This window comes from Silurus aristotelis, assembly GCF_946808225.1.
Source record: "Silurus aristotelis genome assembly, chromosome: 1".
Lineage (NCBI taxonomy): Eukaryota > Metazoa > Chordata > Actinopteri > Siluriformes > Siluridae > Silurus > Silurus aristotelis.
This window is the reverse complement of record NC_139574.1, coordinates 32494335-32516604: the sequence shown is the minus strand read 5'-3', so window position 1 is coordinate 32516604 and position 22270 is coordinate 32494335. Positions and strand designations below refer to the sequence as shown.

Here is a 22270-nt window from a genome sequence, read left to right as displayed (position 1 = left end):
TGAGGAACCAGATTCAAAAGGGAGCCCGTCCTCATCTGGATGCCAACCAAATGTCCATTCATTTCAGTTCCATCATTGTTGAGGTTGCGAGGTGATGAGTCTTGAAATGCAGAATCAACTGTTCATGCAAATTGCAGTCTTAAGCCATTGTAGCAGACTGTTAATAATTAATATTAATAACAATCCAAATCCATCCTCATGAATCCTGATTTGCTCATGAACTTCATGGATCTTCAGGCTGTTCATGTGGAACCATTTCCAGCTGCATAGAGTGATCTCTAATGGAAGAGAACGCCATCCAGATGTAAGGCTTTGAGATGGATCAGGCGGATGCGAAAAGAAGAAAGAGGCAGGATCACTGGTCACTGGTACCTTATGAGCATGTATAACTTAACAGAGAGATAGAAAAGGAGAGTAGATGGTTGACAGGGAGGGAGAAATTAAGTATCCTTTTTGTGACATAACAGGTAAAGACACTGTACAATGTGATCAAGGTGCAAGAAAGGCCTCAGGCAAGACTAACTAAAAAGAAAGCCAGAAAGTAACAGACACGAGGGATCTCTGGTATAAAAAACTATCCGCCACACTACTATTAACAAACCTGAACTAAAACTAAAACACTCCATATGTATAACTAGTTGAATCCCAAAGAATGTGGTTGTTTATTTTAATCTAGCTTTCATATTAAAGAAAAAACCTTGAGGTGAGATTATTGGATGGTACATTTTTGAACTTGTTAGTCACATGGGTGTGTTTGACCTTCTTTCCCTGTGTTATGTTCAAACTGAGGAAACCAAAAAGGAAACCTCACTTTCCCTGTTTTCTGAGTGATTACATTTTCGAACGGCAGGTGGCGCCTCAGGTCCAGCTTGGGTACTGATAAAAAGCGATTATGTAACTGGAACTATATCACTTGTAAGCATTTCACGTTTTACCCTTATCTAATTTATCCAGGGTGTTCATTTTTCGATCTGATATCTGACCGTATAAAGGATGCATTTTCTGATTCGGATTTACACATTAGCTGCATTATAGCTGCATATATATATATATATATATATATATATATATATATATATATATATATATATATAGAGTTATAGAGTTATAGAGTTATAGAGTTATATAGAATTGTAGCTGCATATATAATGTATTTCCAACAGGTGCTTTCACTGCAGAAACTTTGGTAAGTTCACTATAAATGAGGAGTATCCCATGTCTCATGAAACTCCCCAAGCAATACTACTATATAAGTCAAGGCAGCGGGGTTAAGCGAGTACGCCAGGCCACGCCCACACCGGCCAGCTGGTGGCAACATGCGTGGTGACTTCACCGCTCGGCTCGCTGATTGGCTGAAGGAGCCGGCCGGGTCGCCAATCGCTTCTCGGCACGGTGACGTCAACGACAAAACTCCAGCTGAGATCGTAAAGAGGAGGTGGGGCGACGCGTCGCCAACGTCAGCACCGACGAAAACGCGCGCCGTGATAGGCTGGCGGCTACCAAGGAGAGGGTCTGTTGCTGAGAGAAAAAGAGAGCAAGACTTGAGGGGGGAAATAGAAAAAAAGAAAAATTCCGGAGCAAGGAGGAGAAAGTCAAAGTGAATCTCGATGGCTTTAACGCTTATTTTATATATATATATATATATATATATATATATATATATATATATATATATATAGAGAGAGAGAGAGAGAGAGAGAGAGAGAGAGAGAGAGAGAGAGAGAGAGGTCTACCTCAAGTGAGTTCCATACACTCAGGTTTGATATAAAGATATACACATTTAAGTACAGGGAATCCAAAGGAAACACACACACACACACACACACACACACACACACACACACTGCGCCGTAAACATTGCCCCGCTATGAGCGAGAGCGACGTGAAAATCTCACGCGGCGCCCCATTGGTCAACGCAACCTCCGAGCGCCTCCCCCTTGTGCCCGCCCCCTTTCTGTTCCTATGGTTCCCGGCACTCTCACTGGATACTGTCCACTTTGTGGCCCAGACGCCGGCGCGGGCCCCGATTGGCTCCGCTCGCACGCCACTCGTGGCTGCTTTGACAACTCGGGCCACCCCGCGGTAGCTTCTCGCGCGCCCATTGGCTACTGTATCCGTCGGCGCCCTCCGATTGGTCGAGCGGTCCAGCTGTTAGTGGTTCATTCACCATTTTGTGACTGTAGTGGAAAAGGGACGCGGAGAGTTTTTTTTCCCTGCCTTTTTCCCAGTGCCTCTCGGAGTTCGTTCGTGTGAGGAGGAAAAGATGCCCGAGCGGATCGGGGAGGAAAGTTAAATGCCTGGGACAGAGATCGTTTCTGGACGCCACTTGGACATTGCAGAAGACTCAGAGGCTGCAGGTCGGAGCGGGGAGGTTTCTTCCGATTTTTGCGTACTCGGGTGAGTTAGTGCAACACGATTTATTTAATGATCGACTAGCTTCTGATCGTATTTGGGAGAATGAATGAGTGGCGTGGGGGAATCAACAAAAAGAAAATGAAGTAAGAAAAGATGAGAAGAACGGATAGAGGAGATGAGAGGAGAGGGGGTGGGGATGCAATTTAAACTTTGTCTGATGTTGTAAAAGCAACGTTTTGGCCACAGAGAAGCTCGAGAACAATTAAATAAGCAGTCCCTTCCTGTCTTTTGGGGGTTTTTTATTATACGAACACTAATATCGTAAAAACTCCCGATCCCCGCACTCGCGCGCTGCCGAGGCGCACCGGCTGCCCTCGGCCGCTTCTGCTTCTGTTCACACACACTCACACACACACACGCGCGCGCGCGCACACACACTCTACTTGTACGCTAAAAAAAATAAAACACTTTTTCACCCACCGAATTGGACTATAATTCAATAAGCTGTGAACAGTCGTACACACACACACACACACACACACACACACACACACACACACATATATATATATATATATATATATATATATATATATATATATATATATATATATATATATATATATATATATATATGTATATGTGTATATGTGTGTGTGTGTGTGTGTGTGTGTCTACGGGTGTGCGCGCGCTTCCACGGCCCTAAAGGTGCTCATGACCTGCTGCGTACTGGCGCGTTGCATAAACATCATTTGCAACTTTACTACGTGCACGAAGGAGCTCTCTCTCTCTCTCTGTCTCTTTCACAGTGTGTGTTTGTGTGTGTGTGTGTGTGTGTGTGTGCGCGCGAGCCGAGCCGAGCTTGCTGCATAGTACCATGGCAAAAAGCACCAGAAATCCAATCACCATGTTTAATCATGATGTTTGCATGTTTCACAAGGTCCTCCATGCCATCCTAAATCTATGGGAAAACGGCACCTGGCTTGCTTCCTGTGTAAGGAGTATTCCTGTGACATTGGGGAAGGAGCTGTAGTACTACAGCCCCCTGTGTGTGTGTGTGTGTGTGTGTGTGTGTGTGTGTGTGTGTGTGTGTGTGTGTGTTTCATGCGCAATCTGAGTTGTGAGTTGCCTTTATTTCTATCTGTATTAAAAAAAAGACCATTCAAGAATGCATTACTGCCAAGCTTTACATTACTCATTAAGAGCCAAAGCATCCTTCTATCACATTTTTTTTGGAAAGCTATATAAAGCGTTAACTTCTTTTATTCTTGGTTGCATTAGTGAGAACCTCCAGATGGAAAAAGATTGTTTTAGTGCTGTCAACCTTTTAACCGTTTTCCTGGTTTCTATCCCGTAAAACAGACACATGGAAATCGGTGTGAAAGGCTTATACGTTCTGCAGTCTGCTGCGAGCAGGGTCTCTCTCTCCATAACGATGGCTGTGGAAATAAAAAAGAAAAGGAGGCGACGAGATGTTTATTTCTCTCGCTTTTCATTCGGAAAAGGAGCTCGACCTGTTTCATGACCTTTGTATGTTATCGGTGTCGGATTGATAACTGACGCGTATCTCCTGCGAGGTCGATGGTGGCTGTTGAGTCACAGGGCTTGGAGATATTTAGGGGGGAACGTGCACGGACGGAACGATATATCTCTGCTGTGTCACACACATACGCTCCCCGTGCTGGGGATGCTGTCTGTACTTGGGTAGCTGTAGGCCCAGGGAGGGTCAGGAGGTGACTCCAGGAGTCAAGAGTGTAGAAAATGTTCTGGAAAAGTTGTAACGGATGGGCCCACAAGAAACAAGCGGAGAAGTAGTTCTAGAACTGACTCATTTAGGATGTTGCACGGGTTTCAGAAGACTAGAGCTGGAAATTAGTGAAATAAGTAAGCAATAGGAATAGATGTGGTTCGGAAGGTGCTGCTGGAGCACAGGTGCATGCTCCATTTCTGAAGAATCAACCTGCACTGCTGCAACCTGCGCCCTGCTCTGTGGGCCAAAATGTGTTTTTGGCGTACGTGCTGATCTGCAGTGCAAACACACACACACACACACACACACACACACACACACACACACACACACACACACACACACCATCTACACATGCACACACATACACCATACACACCATCTACACATGCACACACATACACCGTACACACCATCTACACATGCACACACATACACCGTACACACCATCTACACATGCACACACATACACCGTACACACCATCTACACATGCACACACATACACCGTACACACCATCTACACATGCACACACATACACCGTACACACCATCTACACATGCACACACATACACCGTACACACCATCTACACATGCACACACATACACCGTACACACCATCTACACATGCACACACATACACCGTACACACCATCTACACATGCACACACATACACCGTACACACCATCTACACATGCACACACATACACCGTACACACCATCTACACATGCACACACATACACCGTACACACCATCTACACATGCACACACATACACCGTACACACCATCTACACATGCACACACATACACCGTACACACCATCTACACATGCACACACATACACCGTACACACCATCTACACATGCAGACACATACACCGTACACACCATCTACACATGCACACACATACACCGTACACACCATCTACACATGCACACACATACACCGTACACACCATCTACACATGCACACACATACACCGTACACACCATCTACACATGCACACACATACACCGTACACACCATCTACACATGCACACACATACACCGTACACACCATCTACACATGCACACACATACACCGTACACACCATCTACACATGCACACACATACACCGTACACACCATCTACACATGCACACACATACACCGTACACACCATCTACACATGCACACACATACACCGTACACACCATCTACACATGCACACACATACACCGTACACACCATCTACACATGCACACACATACACCGTACACACCATCTACACATGCACACACATACACCGTACACACCATCTACACATGCACACAGATACACCATACACACCATCTACACATGCACACACATACACCGTACACACCATCTACACATGCACACACATACACCGTACACACCATCTACACATGCACACACATACACCGTACACACCATCTACAAATGCACACACATACACCGTACACACCATCTACACATGCATACACATACACCGTACACACCATCTACACATGCACACACATACACCGTACACACCATCTACACATGCACACACATACACCGTACACACCATCTACACATGCACACACATACACCGTACACACCATCTACACATGCACACACATACACCGTACACACCATCTACACATGCACACACATACACCGTACACACCATCTACACATGCATACACATACGGAGCCCAATTGATATTTAATTTTAGAGTTACTTTGTCGAGCACAGCATGGAGCTGTTGTGATTACAGCGAAGGTGCCTGCATTTCTTGCCTTCTGCATAGTGTTGTGTGTGTGTGTTCGTGCGCGTGTTCTGAAGTAGCAGTCAGGAAGCGCACTATCAACACTCATTTTCAGGTTCAATATGCTCGCACCACAGTAGGTTGGCAGAAACGAATCACAACTCTGTCCACTTTTTCCACATATTTGAATCGCTCTTGAGGTGAGATGTCTGGCCTGTGCATTCTTGGCTGTCATAGTCTTACAAAACAGTGTGTGTGTGTGTGTGTGTGTGTGTGTGCGTGTGTGTGTGTGTGTGTGTGTGTGTGTGTGTGTGCTGCAGTGATGCACACGTATGCACTGCAAAGAAATGACTAAGGGCCAATTTTGTTTATTTGTACATTATAATTGTACATTACAGATGTTAGGGACGGCCCCATTTCAGGTTACGTTGTTATTGGGTTTTTATTTATTTATTTGCTTGTACATTTACACAGAACATCTCGAGTGCGAAGTGAGTAAGCTCGACTGGAGCTTACATCCGCGCCTAAGGTCAGACCTTCGGTCGTTTATTCCGATATGGATTTCCGTAATTGTTGAACGGCGTCTTTGTCCATGCTTTTAATACCGACCACAACGAGGGCTGATTAATTCACTTACAGATAATTCATCTGTCCTGTGATAACTGCTGCGTGTGTGTGAGAGTGTGAGTGTGTGTGCTGATAATTCTGTGTCATATGATTGTACAGTCGAGGTCAGTGATATATATATACATATATATTTTTATTTTTATTTATTTATTAATTTTTTGTGCATTTAACATAGAATGTTGGAAAAGGGTGATGAAAGGAAAACACTGCGTTCTGATGCTTTGGTCAACTCGTTGATGTGTGTAAGTAGTCAGTTTTGTTATCGTAATCATAATCTTGTCTCAACTAAACACAGCTAATACACTCTATCTATCTATCTATCTATCTATCTATCTATCTATCTATCTATCTATCTATCTATCTATCTATCTATCTATCTATATGTATATGCACATGTGGACTTATTGTTAAAAAAAATTCAAATCGAGTCAGAGAAAAATATACATGAACCATTGCTGATTTGTTTCCATGTCCGAAGTATAGACACGCAGATGTGCGCACACACACACACACCATGCAGTCAGCAACTCGATCCTCTCACACACGTAACGCATCCGAGTCCTTAGTTTTTCCCCAAAGTGGAAATTCAAAATAATTGTGATGAAGTGTTTTGTAAATGTAATGTAATTTTAAACTAATCTGTATATTTTTTGGGCAAAAATAAAAATACAGGACTGATTATTGACATGGAACAGGAGATGTTGTATATTTGTATTTGTTAGATCAAATGAGAATTTTTATGTATTCAGTTGTTAATGACTCATTGTGAAAATAAATACAAAATGCTGCAGTAAGAGATTTTTAAATACAAACAGATTAGGAAAGGAAATGTTTCTCGAGAAGTAATCCCAATGTTAATAAGTATATTTGTTTATAACTGGAACTATAATGTGCATTATATTGTTAGACACTGGACAAAATGCTAAATATATATGGACAAAAGTATTGGGACACCTGCCATTTCTTGACCCCCAGCCATATGTGGTTATTCCCTAAACTGTTACCACAAGCTTGGAGGGGCACATTTGTATAGGTATATGTATTTGAATGAGGAAGCATTTAATTTTCCCTTCACTTGAAGTAGGAGACCTTTTCCATCATGATAATGCCCCTGTGCAAAAAGCCAGCTCCATGATCATATTGTTTATATGAGTTGGAGTGGAAGATATCATGCTATAGAGCTTTGACCTCGACCCTACTGAACACTTTTTGGATGAATTGGAATGCTGGCTGCACTCCAGGCCTCCTCACCTTACCTACATCAGTACCTGACTTTACTAAAACTCTTGCGGCTGAATGAACACAAATCTCCACAAGCACACCCTTAAATCAAGTGGAACATATTCCCAGAAGCGTGGAGATTATTATAACAGCAAAAGGAGACTAAATGTGGAATCAGATGTTCAAAAAGCATCTACAATTCAATATCAACTTTTTTCCATATGCTGCATTTTTACTTTTATAGTTTTAAATGACATCCTTTATAACATGAGCTTTTTATTTATTGATTGTTACAATTATTATACAATATTATTAAAGTTAGATAGAAATTATATTAGTAGGCATATACTGCTGTTGAGGTAACATTTTTTAAAATAATTTATAATTACAGTATTATTATTTATTTGCTCATTTATTATTGTTTTTTTAACAAATTATAATTCTTTTCTTTTACATATTATTTATTGATTTATTGGCGTGAGTATGATGTTGACTGACTCGCATGCTCGTGCACACGAACCCCACTCACCAATGATCTCAATTCATGTCTCCGTAATGCCTGTGACATTTCGCAGAACTTGGCAACTTTGCAGAAGCCTGAAGAGAGAGACCGAGAGAGGGATAGAAAGAGAGGGATAAAAAGAGAGAGTCACTGTGAGGATGCCAGGATCAAATCAGTACGAGGTATCGACGCTACTCATAGCCCCAATATTGCTGTTATATCATAATGAACAAATGGGACCGAGGGATCGTTCGGATACACACAGCTTTTAATTAAAAGAATGGCAGCATTTATTTAATAAATGCTGACAACAAAACATTATTTCTTGGCCTAATTTATAATCCTTTCCCCAGTTTGGCTTGTTTTTCCAGTATGCTGTAATGTGACAAAAAATTGGAGGTTTGCTTGGAAAAATTTAATAATAATGACGATGATAATAATAATTGTGATAATTATTATTGTTATTTTTTTATACTTATTATTTAATTATTATTTTGTTATTATCAAAACTGCAGCAACTAATACATTTTCTTGAATATCACAATAGCCACTTCCATTCCAGAATAAGGGAATTGAGAGACACTTTTACCACAGTATGACTTGTAGTCATGTAATATGTATGTATTTAATATGTAATGCTTATGTAATACAATACAGTTCATGTTCTGACAGGAAGTCAGACCATGGTCATGGTGCTTGTTAATTTAAACAAAATTAAATAGAAATAGTCTAAAATTTATTTGAGCTTAAGCACACTATGAGGACAAAAATATTGGGACACATGACTTTTCCAGCCGTATGTGGTTCCTCCCAAAACTGTCACCACAAATTCTGAGGCACACAATTGTATATTGTGTTGTGGATTGGATGTGGATGCATTAAATTTTCCATTTACTTGAACTAGGAGACCTGTTCCAGCATGGAAGATCTTGAGTGGCCTGCTATAGAGCTCTGACCTCAAACTCTACAAACTCTCACCCTACCTCACTTTACAAACATTCTTGTGGCTAAATGAGCAAAAAATCTCCACAAGCACACTTCAAAATCTAGTGGAACATCTTCCCAGAAGAATGGAGGTTGAACATTTGAGCAGGACTATATGTCGATTGGAATGTTCAGAGAGCATCTTATGATCAGGTGTCCACAAACTTTCGTCCATATTGTGTATTTTTACTCTGGTGTTTAATAGTTTGAAATGACATGCTGTTATTGATAATGTCATCCTTTATAGCATGATCTTTTATCCTTTATTATTTATTATGGTGCTGTTTCAATGATTTTGCAATATTATACATGCAATATTATAAAGGTTAAATAGTATAGAAATGATTTTGGTCAGTCAGATAAATGGAGCTTATAACAGTAAAGAGGCGCTAAATGGGATGTGCGAAAATTGCATGCGAATTCTATAGTCCACAAACTTTTGTCCATGTAGTGTATATCAAATCGCAGTCACAGAAAGATCAAGACTGTGTATGTCTCCATATAACCACTATTATGGCAAAGTTTAAAGAATAGACCAACTGATTTCTTTCTACACAAAACTACACAAAAGTGTACATAAAGATTTGATGCAATTTGATGAATGTTAAAGACAATGCCAGTCAAACACTGGTTTAATTTTTTAACCAGACCACTGCTATTTGTAGTCATTTATTTGGTATATTTGTAAAGCATCTTTTCCTCACATAGAGATAAAGTGTAAATCCTCACCAGGAAAAAAAAATGCGTTTTACACATTAATATACAGGAGTCTCTGGTGGTAATGCAGTCAGTTACAGATCAACAGCAATCTAGTTCAGCAGCATATTTCTTTAAATGTCTAAATAAGAGTTCTCACATTCTCCGTTCACAGGCATCTTGGACCATGAATCATGTGTGTGTGTGTGTGTGTGTGTGTGTGTGTGTGTGTGTGTGTGTGTGTGTGTGTGTGTGTGTGTGTGTGTGTGTGTGTGTGTGTGTGTGTGTGTGAGAGAGAGCACTACTGGTGTATTTCCAGTTAAACACAGTACGTGCCAAGCCTTTTCACTTCCTACAATTTTGTAGGGCTGCATGGAAGCTAAATATGTTTTTCCATAAAAAAAAAATTGTGTGCATGTATGAGAGAGAGATAGAAAGAGAACATATTTGACATGTTTGCTATATATTGTTACATGCACATCTTTTTTTTTTTTGTGTTGTTTTTTTTTTTGAGACACGAATATTTATTTTGCTTATGTGCAACAAACAGTAAAAGGCAAAAAACGCACAAGTTTTGAACAGTGAATGACTTATGTTAACATATGAAGAACTTATGTAAGATGAAGAACAGGGGAGAAGATGTTAGCAGACTGTCTCACACCCACAGTCAATCATGGAGGTGGAAGCTTAATGGTTTGGGGTTGTTTTGGAGCAGGGAACAGTGGAGACTTATTGTAGGTAAAAGGAACATGGAACCAGCATGGCTACCATTCTATACTTCACCACCATGCATTTCCATCCAGACTGGGACTAATTGGAACCAACAAACAAGATGAATACTGGAAGAATATGTTTAAGCTCTGTAAGTGGAGTGTTATCTATCATTGAATGACCTGCCCAGGCACCACACCTAAATCCTATTGAACTGCTCTGGAACTGGATTGCAAGGTCAGAAAGAAATCTCCAATTGACGAAAGCATTTCTGCTGAATGTTTGGAGCAACGAGCTGTCTGGATTCCAAGTGTGTCTGAAGCTGTTTTTCATAATTCAGGGAAATTATAGTTGAATATCGGCACATTTATATATTTGTTATGTTCAAAAACGTTCATACCATTATATAACCTCGTTTATTGCATTTAAACAAAGGGAACATGCATTTTTCTCATAAAAACCATAAAAGACCAGGTGTTTATATATATATATATATATATATATATATATATATATATATATATATATATATATATATATATATGTATATATATATTACATACATACATTGTTTGTTTTGTTTTTTTTTTGGGGGGGGGGGTTATATTACCCATGATTTCTCACACATTATCATGTATATTTCAAAGAAAAAGTGTGCCAGATAGGGTGCTAGAAGTTAGAATAAAATTTTAATATAAAAATTGTAATTAAGGTGGCCTGGCAACCAGACAAAGGGATTCAGTAGAACTGTGACATGTTACCTCCAGGTTGCTTGGAATAGCATACCAGTAAATTTTCCTTCTATAAAGGAATAAAGTGCAATCACAATTCATAATGTTTGATTTTTAGTTTTTGTCTACTGCAGGGTATAGTAATTTTGCATGTACGGAAATTTTGAAAAGACATTTGCACATATCTGTGTATCATTTAATATTGTATACAAGCAGGATTTTGTAACACTTTATTAGGTTTCTTATTTTAATGAAATTTTGGACTATGGATTACCGGTATATAGAAAAAATATTAACTACAAATTTTTAGATAAAAAGGGAATCAGTAGAACTGTGACATGCTTACTCCAGGTTGCTGGGAATAAAATACCATCACATTTCCTTCTTACTTCCGTTTGCATTTTTTTTTTAAAGCAAAAGGGCAAAAGGTAAACCACAATTTATGTTTGTTCATTACATTTATTTTTTTTATTGTCTATTGCCTTGTATAGTAATTTTGTATGTACAGAAATTTTGAAAAGACATTTGCACAAATCTGTGCATTATTTAATATTTTATACGAGCAGGATTTTGTATTATTTAATACAAAATTGTATTATTACAATGAAATTTTGCAATATGGATTATAACAAAGTTATAATATAACAAAGTGTTAAAAGGCCTTGTAACAATATCCCTGAACAGATTCATGTGTTCTCAGGGGGGTGTACAGTCATGTCCTACCAGGTCCTGATCACTAAAAAAGTTAAGACTAAATAAAAGAAAACTGATTTGATTGAAGCCCAAAAGGAATCTGACTTGCAAACTTTTTTTTTTTTTTTCTACCCAACTGTATGTCATGCTTTACTATGCAATAGCATGTAACTACTCAGAAATACAGTCTGGTAATAGTGTTATACCATCAAAAGACCTATGAGGTAAAAATTGTAGGCCTGGACAAAAACATTTGTTGGTTATTGTAGTACACAGGATGGCAAGAAGCCACAAACATTGGCAGCGGTTGCTTAAGTAATAATGTAATAAAGTAATTCTTATTGTATTGTGGTTGCAAAAATATGGGTTGCACACACTTTACGTGGTCCTGTATGTAGATCTACTTTTGTTTTCGAACTGTACTGCTAGTTCTCATGTAACTCTATGTTTCCTTATGTAGCATTTTGGTCCTGGAGAAACTGTTTTGCATTTCACACTTTGTATTGTACAAATGTATATGATTGAAATAAAGCCATTTGTAATAAAGCCATTTGATTTGACTTGAGCTACCACTAAAACAGACATTTATTTATGACTCTGATGTTTATCTTAAACATGATTATGATAATATCATCTCAGATAATATGAGCTGTGAATGTTTTTGTATGTTTTTGAAGTTTTTTTGTTGTGTCCTGTTAATCGATAGCAGGCCAAAGAGAGTTACCATACATTCTTAAAAAAAAGGGGTTTTACCTGTACCTGGTTCAGAGTAGCGGGAAGGCTTCAGGATGATAGGAAAAAGTTTGGACCCCTTTCCTCACTGCTATGTTGTTAGTTTGTCATTTTTTCTATTTCCTTTCACATATACACTAAGGCAAATTCCCTTTTTCTCATTACAGACTGTCGCAAGGTGTAATAACATCAAAGCCACTCTGAGTGAGCCCGCTTAGGAATAAGAAGCAAAGAAATCCATAAAAGAAGATTACGAGATTTTTCAATAAAGGTGGACAACGATGAGATCTCTGAAAAAACAGAGAGGGCGCTCTCCTCTGTCCACACGGGCAAAAAGTGTGAGGAAGAGAGGCGATAAACATGACAGACAATCACAAACTACACCTGCTGCAGTGTCATCCCAGAAAAATGCTCCGTCCAAGTTGGACAACTCTGAAGGAAAGACAGCCAAGAGGAGCAATACTCCCAACAAGGAAGGGCTAAAAGGACAGATAAAAGGACTGTCTGTAGACGTAGACCAAGCCGAACAAATTGTAGTAAGGGTCAATAAAATGACTACTCCTGAAAATACTAACTCAAAAACACATAATATTACCATGACAAACAGTGTAACCAGCAACCCACTCAGCACAAACACGGCAGCCAACAGCTCCGACAAAAGCAACTCTATTATAACCAATCATAGTCCCATCACAATCTCCAGTAGGAAAACAGCTACCTTCAAAGCCAGAGTGCCTAAGAAAAAGTATATGTATGAACATGGAACTGTCAGCCCCTCTCCAATCACTCCTCCTGTACCTTCGCTTGCACCTAATAGCAATCACCTCGGTAAACTTAGTAACTCTATTACTCCTAATAGCCTCCCTCTAGCTAATAATGTTGTGATGAAAGATGAAGATGTTGTAAAGACTGCTAACATAAACAACAACGTTTTAGCAGACTACAAAACAAGCACAGAAACCTCATCACTGAGAGGGGATGTGGAAGAGGTTATCAACGATGAAGTTCCATCTGTTACAAAAAGCTTAGTGGAACAGATGAAAACAGATGCATTTGGAGAGGTTGCCCCAAACTCAGCTTGCTCATCGTCCACAGAAACAGCCAGTGAGAAATCTCCGGTGGTGGAGCCCTCTAATGTGTACCAAAATATAGGGACTACCTTAAACATACCAAAATACCCATTAAACAGACCACTTTCCATTGATCCACTCCTTACCCAAAACAACCAACAACCTTTGCAAGAAAGTTTTTCGGAAATAGCTGAGGCATTGGCTAAAGGACTCAAGAATCAGAGGGTGCTAGCTCGTCATCAGAGAATGAAGGAGGTAAAAGGAGAAGAGACATTTAGTGAGTGTGTTTTTATCCGTGGTGTGGTGCGTGGGGCTACCAAAGAGCAGCTCAGTATAGAATTGCATATTGATGGGGAGGAGATGCAACTTTTGCTTCCATTTAATACACTGGTAAATCACCCAGACCAAACAATAGACCTTATTTTAGATGCCCCTCCACCAGGCCATGATCCAGTGGATGTCGGGACACATGTTTGTGTGCCTTATGGAGAAGATAAAGGAAAGGAATGGTATAGGGAAGGAGTAGTGTCACAGGTAGATTCCCATCCAGCTGTTGCTTGCCCATACAGAGTGCTACTGCAAGAAGAGAATAATCACAAAAAATCAGGAAACAAACAAGATGAAAAGCAACAGAGAACTGGAATTCAGGCTGTGTGGGTCTCCCGACAGAGCCTGCGCCTTCTTGTCCCACCATGGGAAGGCGAAGTGCAAAAGAAAGAAGAAAAAGAAAGAAGAGAAGATATGGATGTAGAGAGAGAGATGTGTCAGATTAGTAGGGGAATGACTATGGGAAGTACTAGGCCACCTCAGAAGAATTCTGATATTGGTGGTCAACTGTATGAGGGCACACCAACTTCTTCATCTACACCCTCTCCAGCAATTTTGATGTCAAACAGTGCACTAATCATAGTGACCGGAAGAGAGGTGGCTGAAGACACAGATAAAGAAAGAGCAAAAGAAAGAGAGAGAGAAAGAAAACAACTACAGACTCCAGAGGTTGATTTGGAAGTTTTAAGGCTTAATCTGGCACCTCTTCAAGATGCAGTAGGAACTTTGGTTTCAAGAGTACCTAAATCAATCAGACCCAATGACCTCATTTCTAAGCCTTCTGGATACTCAAGTCCCATTTCTGTTGTCCAAGGTCTTGCTGGCACAACCTTGGGCACCCACTTGACTATTCCAATATCTGGCAGCACTCATCAACCCGCTTTGTCTGCTTTTGTTGGCTCCAATGGAGTTCCTTTGCAACCCCTTTCTACAACTGTGCTGCCCTCTCCTAGCTCAAAACGTTCTCTTATACCCGTGGACAAGACCTCCACTCCATCTGCCCCTACCCCAGGGAGTTCTGCCTCATCGTCTGCCTCCTCCTCACGATCACGAACTCCACTTTCTGCTGCTCAGCAAATATATAAGAAAGGTGACGTGGTGTGTACACCCAATGGTATTCGCAAAAAATTTAATGGAAAGCAGTGGCGGCGTTTATGTTCAAAGGACAGTTGCATGAAAGAGTCTCAACGTAGGGGCTACTGCTCTCGACATCTTTCCATGCGCACTAAAGAGATTGAAGGTGCAGGTGGAGAGCGGGAGCTAAAGAGAGGAGGAGGGAGTAGTTCAGGAACTGCAACCCCTTCAGACCTGCGAGGTGGTGCAAGCAGTGAGTTTGACTGGGAGGAGACATCACGAGACAGTAGTGAGACCAGCAGTCGGGGAACTGACTCGCGACCACGTCTTGTTCTTCCATCACTTTTGCCACAGGATTTTTCACGGTTTGACTTTGATGAATGTGAGGCTGCTACCATGCTAGTGTCTTTGGGGAGTTCACGGTCAGGGACGCCCTCATTTTCCCCTATATCAAATCAGTCACCTTTCTCTCCGACTCCCTCTCCCTCCCCTTCTCCACTCTTTGGTTTTCGTCCTGCAAATTTTAGTCCTATTACAACTTTAACAGTCTTGCCTTCTCGTCGACACAGACATACCAGTGGTACTAGCAACTCCAAGCTTAGTACCTTAGTGGCAGAGAAGGATCGGGAGAGAATTGCATCTGGCATTGTACCACCATTCCAAACCAGTTTAACCTTTACTGTACCTGTAAGTCCTAACAAGCATAAATCAGATACCTCACAACCCACTGCTCTTGTTATGCAGGATGGCACCAAACTTGAACTGGACCATAGCACAGGAGATCTCTCAGTAGGCACTTCTTTTCATGTACTTTCTCCTTTAACAACCACTTTCTCTCACAGTAAAAGGCCCACCTCATCCACAGCTTCTTCACTCCCACCTTCTCCTTTAACCTTAGAATCAGGGGCACAACGTGCAGTCCCTCAGCAGACACTGCGAGACTCTCCAGTAATTGTACGAAATCCTGAGGTACCATTGGCAAAATTTACAGAATGTCCACTGGTAAAGATTGCAGATAAAGATGGTGCAAATCCCAAGCATGACAGCATGACTGGTGTTTTGTCTAGTGCAGGATTACAGATGCCTGTTCCAATTAATGGTGCAGCTTCCACTAATGGGGCTGTCTTATTGCATAGCCCTTCATCAACTTTGGTTCTGGTGTCTTCCATCTCTTCCCTTCCGAATTCCAACCCTACAAGCCTCACCACTCAGTGTAGCCCTACCTTGGCTTGCATATCTGTGCCCAGTCCTGCCCCTGATTCGGCTTCCTTTGGTTCAGGAGGAGGAGATCAGGGAAAGTGTGGAATAACAAAATTGCAGCAGCCAGTTCCATGTCATCCTGCCCCAACAGCTTTGTTGCCACTTTTACTTCCTGCAGAGACTTTGCATCCTGTGCCATGCAAGGACATCATTATGGGACGACCAGGAACTGGTAAGAATTTTTTATATTTTATTTGAAATTTTAGGAAGAACTTTAATATGTATTAAATGTCAACAGTTAACTAAAGGTTCATTTGTGTGACACTGGGCCAAGTGGATACTTGCACCAATACATGTTATTTAAAAATAAAAATAAAAAATGTATCTTGGTTTTATACTATTCTTTTTTTATACTATTGTAAGGGTATATGTATCTAATTACTTATGCTATATTTAATGAATAGTAATTGTTGGTGGTGGCTTTTTTTGGTAGTGGAAGCTCCATTTCTTTTCATATCGTGGAAGTGGTAGATCAGTGGTTAAGGCTTACGGATTGGAATGGCGGGATACAAGCCCCAGTGTTGCCAAGCTGCAAGGCCCTTAACCCTCTGTGTTCCAGGGGTGCTGTATCATGGCTAACCCTGTGCTCTGACCCCAGTTTTCTAACATAGCTGGTATATTTGAAGAAAGAATTTTGCTGTGCTGTAATGTACAGATGAAAAGTAAAAAACCTTTACCATTTGATATACAGAGTATGCGCTATATGTGGCATATTTGACAGCAAAGAAAAAATAAAAATTGTAAAATAAATAAATAAATATCTAATCATACACAGATTAATATACTGTAAATTAATAAGAATAACAGAGTGAAATATAGATACAATCTTAAATTACTATAAAATTAGTGAAATAAATAATTATTTATTTGACTATTTTAGCATGAAGATGGATTTAGACCTTAATTAATGCAAACAGTTTGCTACAATGTCTTAGTTCTGCAACTGCCATGAACAGATTTGCATTCAAGCACCCATCAATGAACAGATTATGACCTCAGCAATGATGGAGCAATAATGAACATTCAGTGTCAGCAAGATGAGGATGGGTTCCTTTTTTATGTCTGGCTACTTTATTACACTAAATATTATATTCTTAATCTATTTATTCTGTAAAGCTGCTTTGGGACAAAGTCTATTGTTAAAAGTGCTATACAAATAAAATTGTATTGAATGGAATTGGATTGGATTGAGTTTATGTTAAAGCAGGAGATGCAAATGAAACCGGTCGCGTTCAGTTCTGACGGGTGCTCGTGTTCTCTGCGTTGTGTTGTGGAATGACGAGTCGTTACAACAGGGTCGCAGCAGTACTGGAGAGTTTATTTTTGCCAACACTCAAACAATTCTGGAAGAAATAAAGAAAGAAACAAAATAAACGTAGCTGCTTCGCCAGCTTTACCACCTGCTCAAATCAAATTGTAGCCATTAACTCGCTAGCATCACTAAGCCTACCCACAGCACACGCTGATTCGGCTCGCTGTACTCGGCAAATAAAACGCTTAATCCTCCCCATCCATCCACAAATCACTTTACAAATCACAAAATACATTAATGACACTTTTAACAACAATACTTGAACATGTCATGAATTAAATTTACATTTTGAAAAACTTTTATTTTACTTTTTATTTTTCTTTAGCCAAGATGGAGTAGGTTCCATTTCGACATTGACACTGCACTGATATACAACCCCAGCAGATTAGTTGTTCACTGTAAGGCAAGGTGTGGACCTGTGAAGATTCTCTGCATGCATGTTCACTTATAACTAGTTTAGTCAACAATATCTTTTTGTCTCTACTGATAGCCTACCAGCACTTTTTAAATAATTTTCCCATTACAATAATTAGCATTAGCATTGTTTTTGTACATAGTGTACAGCAGATTTTATTTTTATTACTTTGCCTGGCAAAATGAAATTTATTTGAGTGTCTGGGTGGACTGAAAAAAAACTTAAGGGATAGACAGAGTACCCTTACTCTAAAATATCTTCAGGGTTAGAACTAGCTTAGTGCTTACCGTAGCTTATTCATAGCTTGGCATGCGCAGAGCAAGTGTCGTTCCTTGATAATGCAGAGGCCTGAGTAGAACGTGGTGTTTAACTGGTAGGCTATTGTCAGACTGGATGAGCCTTCTGGATGCAGGTATAGAGGTACCATTTATCAGCTACTCACCATCCTATGCAGAGAGTTGACATAAGCATAATCTGCCTATGTAATTGGGAGGGAAAAGAGAATGACATGATGTATGAACATCTCATGTTTCAATGCAGGAATAATAAAGAGGTTTGGAGATTTGGACGGATTGGCAACAGTTCGGAACTTTTCGGATTTTCTCCACAGAAAAATCAATTCAGAAATAGAGAGAAAGAAATGGTTTAACTCCACACATCCTGAGGAGTCGTCTGCATATGAGAGAGAGCGACAGACTTAATCTTAATACTGGGCAGCAGTTCTAATGAAACAAAATATGGCCGGAATCCAGTTGCGCTCTACGACTTATGGTCATAATATTTAACAAAAAAAGGGCACTCACTAAGAAAGAAAGGACTGAAATTTCATCCACATAGTTTTTTTACATGACATAAAACCTTGGTATATGTTTTAAATATTGCCACATTCCAGCTGAATTGTATTTTTCAAGATGACAAAAAAACTAATTCATGATCTGTGTCTCTGCATAATCAAGAACAAATCTTGCAAAATGGTAGGCAGTACATGCTTTCCATGCGTGATAACATCAGAAATAGACATAAGGTAGGTGGCTGGTTAAATTAAAGAAGAAATAGATTTTTTTTTCTAACGGCAGCTTAATTATCCTGGTTGTTCTGACGCACCATTTATGTGGGAATGCTGTATTCATACACTATATGGCAAAGGTTTGTTGCCATCCAACAATTTAATTTGTGCTTTTTGAATTCCCCATTTTGGATCGTATATGTCAGAGGTCTTCAACTAAAATTGCTTAAGGTCCATTAAATGAATCATCCTTGCCAGCTGATTATATACCTAAAAACATGAATTGATGCTTTTTGCAAGACTAGAGAAATGAGTGTAGACAACATTTGTATTGGAAAAATTATAAATGAATAAATAAAAGATAAATAAAAGAAAAGGCTTAAGTGTTTTTTTGTTTCTGCTGAAATGTGATTACAGATCATAAGTAACAAACGCATTCCTCACTTGGTAAAAAAGAAAAAGAAAAAAATCTCATATCACATTTTAACTTTACACTTATTGTCTCTATCTAACTAAATGTATCTGATGTTTAAGATTGCTCTCTTCTCTCTATGCTTTAAGTTGCATTGGTAAAATATCATCAGCAAAATCATTCAGAGACACAAACAGGCAAAAAATAAAGTGCCAGTGTTAAAAAAATGCAAAAGTGCAAAAAAACACTTGATCTGTTCATTTGTACAGTTCCTTTACGTCCCTAAAAATTTTAATAACCTCAAATGAAATTAAATAAAATCGTCATTTAGACTGAACTGAGTTGAACTTATAGGTGGAAGCATCTCGAAAACTCGGTTTCCAGCATCAATTTTCCTTATTTTCGAGATTGCCATTGTTTTTCCCTCACTGAAAGTTTCATCTGTTCTCGCATCGCTCATTGCTGCCTTCATTGCACGCACAACTGCATGTCTGATCGTAGCAACAGTGCGCATAGTAACTGTAGTAGCGACCCAAACGGCTTACTGAGCTGACCTTGGTGTGCCTGATATAAATTAGATTTTATTAGAAAATAGCGTTTGGCATATTTATTCTGTTATGTGAAAAGGTATTTGCGGGCTAGACCCATCTTGCCGTACAGATTCGGACCGGAGTCCGCCAGTTGGTGACCCCTGCAATATGCTGTTGCAATAACTGCCATGCCATTCTTCTGGAAAGATGCTCCATTAGTTTAAGGAGTGTGCTTGTGTAAATTCTGTGCTCATTCACCTACAAGGGTGTTAGCAAAGTCATGTACTGATGTAAGTGAGGTGAGCCAGCGTTCAATGTTCATCCCAAAGGTTCAATAGGGTTGAGGTCAGAGCTCTAAAGCAGGCCACTCAAGATCTTCCACTCCAACCCATGTAAACCATGGTGCTGGTTTTGTGGAAAAGACATCTCGTTCAAATGTGTGCCTCCGGTTTTGTGGTAATAGTTCGGGAAAGACCCACATATGTCTGGAAATCAGGTGTCCCAATTGAGTACATCAATTCTAAATTATATTTTATACAGTGCATTGATTTAATGGGAGAATGAGGAAAAAGTGTTTTTATTTCCAAATCGAAACTTTAAAAAGTATGTGAATTTTATTAAAGATTGCGTCCTTGCAAAGCGGATGCCTTTCTCCTAGTGTTCCTCATCTCCTCGTCTGACCCAGTCTCTGTATTCTTATCTCCGTCTTGCTTCTCTCGTTCCTCTCTTTGATTCCTCCAGCCTTGTGCACCGTACAGCAGTTAGCAACAAAGGCCTCTTTTAGTTACTATTTTTATTAAAGTGTGCGTTCCTGTGTCCAGTCATCCTGTTTGGAAGCTGATCAGCTGAAGCGTGGTTGGCATGCGCAGCCATTTCTTACAATCAATTATTAGAATGCATTATCACACTTCAGACATGAGTTTGTGTTTGGCTCTTTGTTTTAGTGTGGAGTAAAATAGAATTGCTTCTATACTACATATACATTGATATTACATTACAACCTCATTTCGTACATTTTTTTTAGCTGTTTAGAAATAAGCTATATGGCCAAAGGTTTTGGGACACCTGACTTTTACAGCCATATGTGGTTTTCCCCCAAACTCTACTTATGACAATGGTTCTGAACACAAATCCAGTTTTACATGGTTTGGAGTAAAAGATTGTGAGTGGCCCAAATATCAGCCCTATTGAACACCTTTGGGATGAATTGGAACACTTTCTGCACCACAGACCTCCATCATCAATACATGAATTTGCTAATACGTTTGTAGCACAAATCTCCACAAGCACACTCCAAAGTCTAGCGGAACATCTTCCCAGAAGATTAGAGGTTATATTGTAACAGTGAATGGAGATTTTATGTGGGATTTTCAAAACACACAAATTAATCTTCCGGTCAGTTGTCCACAAACTTTTGGACATTTAGTGTATTTGGTGTCTTGGTTAGTCCAGAGTTTGTTGGCTTTTTTTTTAATGTATTTTTTGTCTCACTGTTCTAAATTGACAGAATGCACAGGGATTCAAAGTGTGCTTAAAGTTTGACCACTTTACTTCATGTATTAAATTTTTTTTTGCATGTACATTTGCAGTAAAAAAAAAAAACAAAAAAAAAACAAATGTGTTTCTGCTAAATTAAAAAGACAAGTGAACTTCTGGTATTGAGAATTCTCCGGTCAGAGTCGCATAAGAGAGTTTATTTATTCAGCATCCGTTAATTAGTATTTTTATGTTTTATTATACTACATTTTTATTCCACATAAATGTTTCATTATGAATACAAGTGTTCATTCTTTCGTATTGTTTTTCATTGCCATCACTTCAGTGAATCCTCTTAAGACGACAAATTTAATGACCGTTTGATGTTTCATTTTCAGACAAATCATAGTTTGTAATCGTCCACTTTGTGTGAATAATTTTCTACACAATAACAATAACGACACAATTACTTTTATAAAAGTTTGTGGACACCTGATATGGATCTGGTTTGGTTTGAGTCTCTGAGTTTATTTGAAGGGAAAATGTGATTGTGTGCCTCCAACTTTGTAATAACAGTTTGGGGAAGAACCATATATGGATGGAAAAGGCAGGTGTCCCAATACTTTTGTCAAT

General features: G+C 39.5%; 1 protein-coding gene across 6 annotated transcripts in view; it reads left to right on the top strand.

The window, feature by feature from the left end:
* The window catches only part of cicb (capicua transcriptional repressor b), a 347812-nt gene that overhangs the window by 296494 nt on the left and 29048 nt on the right, over positions 1 to 22270 (top strand). For 4 of the 6 annotated variants that reach the window (XM_083533508.1, XM_083533507.1, XM_083533506.1 and 1 more), the window contains exons 1-2: positions 2135 to 2397; positions 12923 to 16658. The exons of the other annotated variants lie outside the window; for them this stretch is intronic. In XM_083533508.1, the coding sequence (XP_083389634.1) occupies positions 13037 to 16658 (3622 nt within the window). In that variant the 5' untranslated portion in view covers positions 2135 to 2397; positions 12923 to 13036. Of the gene's footprint in view, positions 1 to 2134; positions 2398 to 12922; positions 16659 to 22270 lie in introns of those variants that run through there. 6 annotated transcript variants of the gene reach the window in all.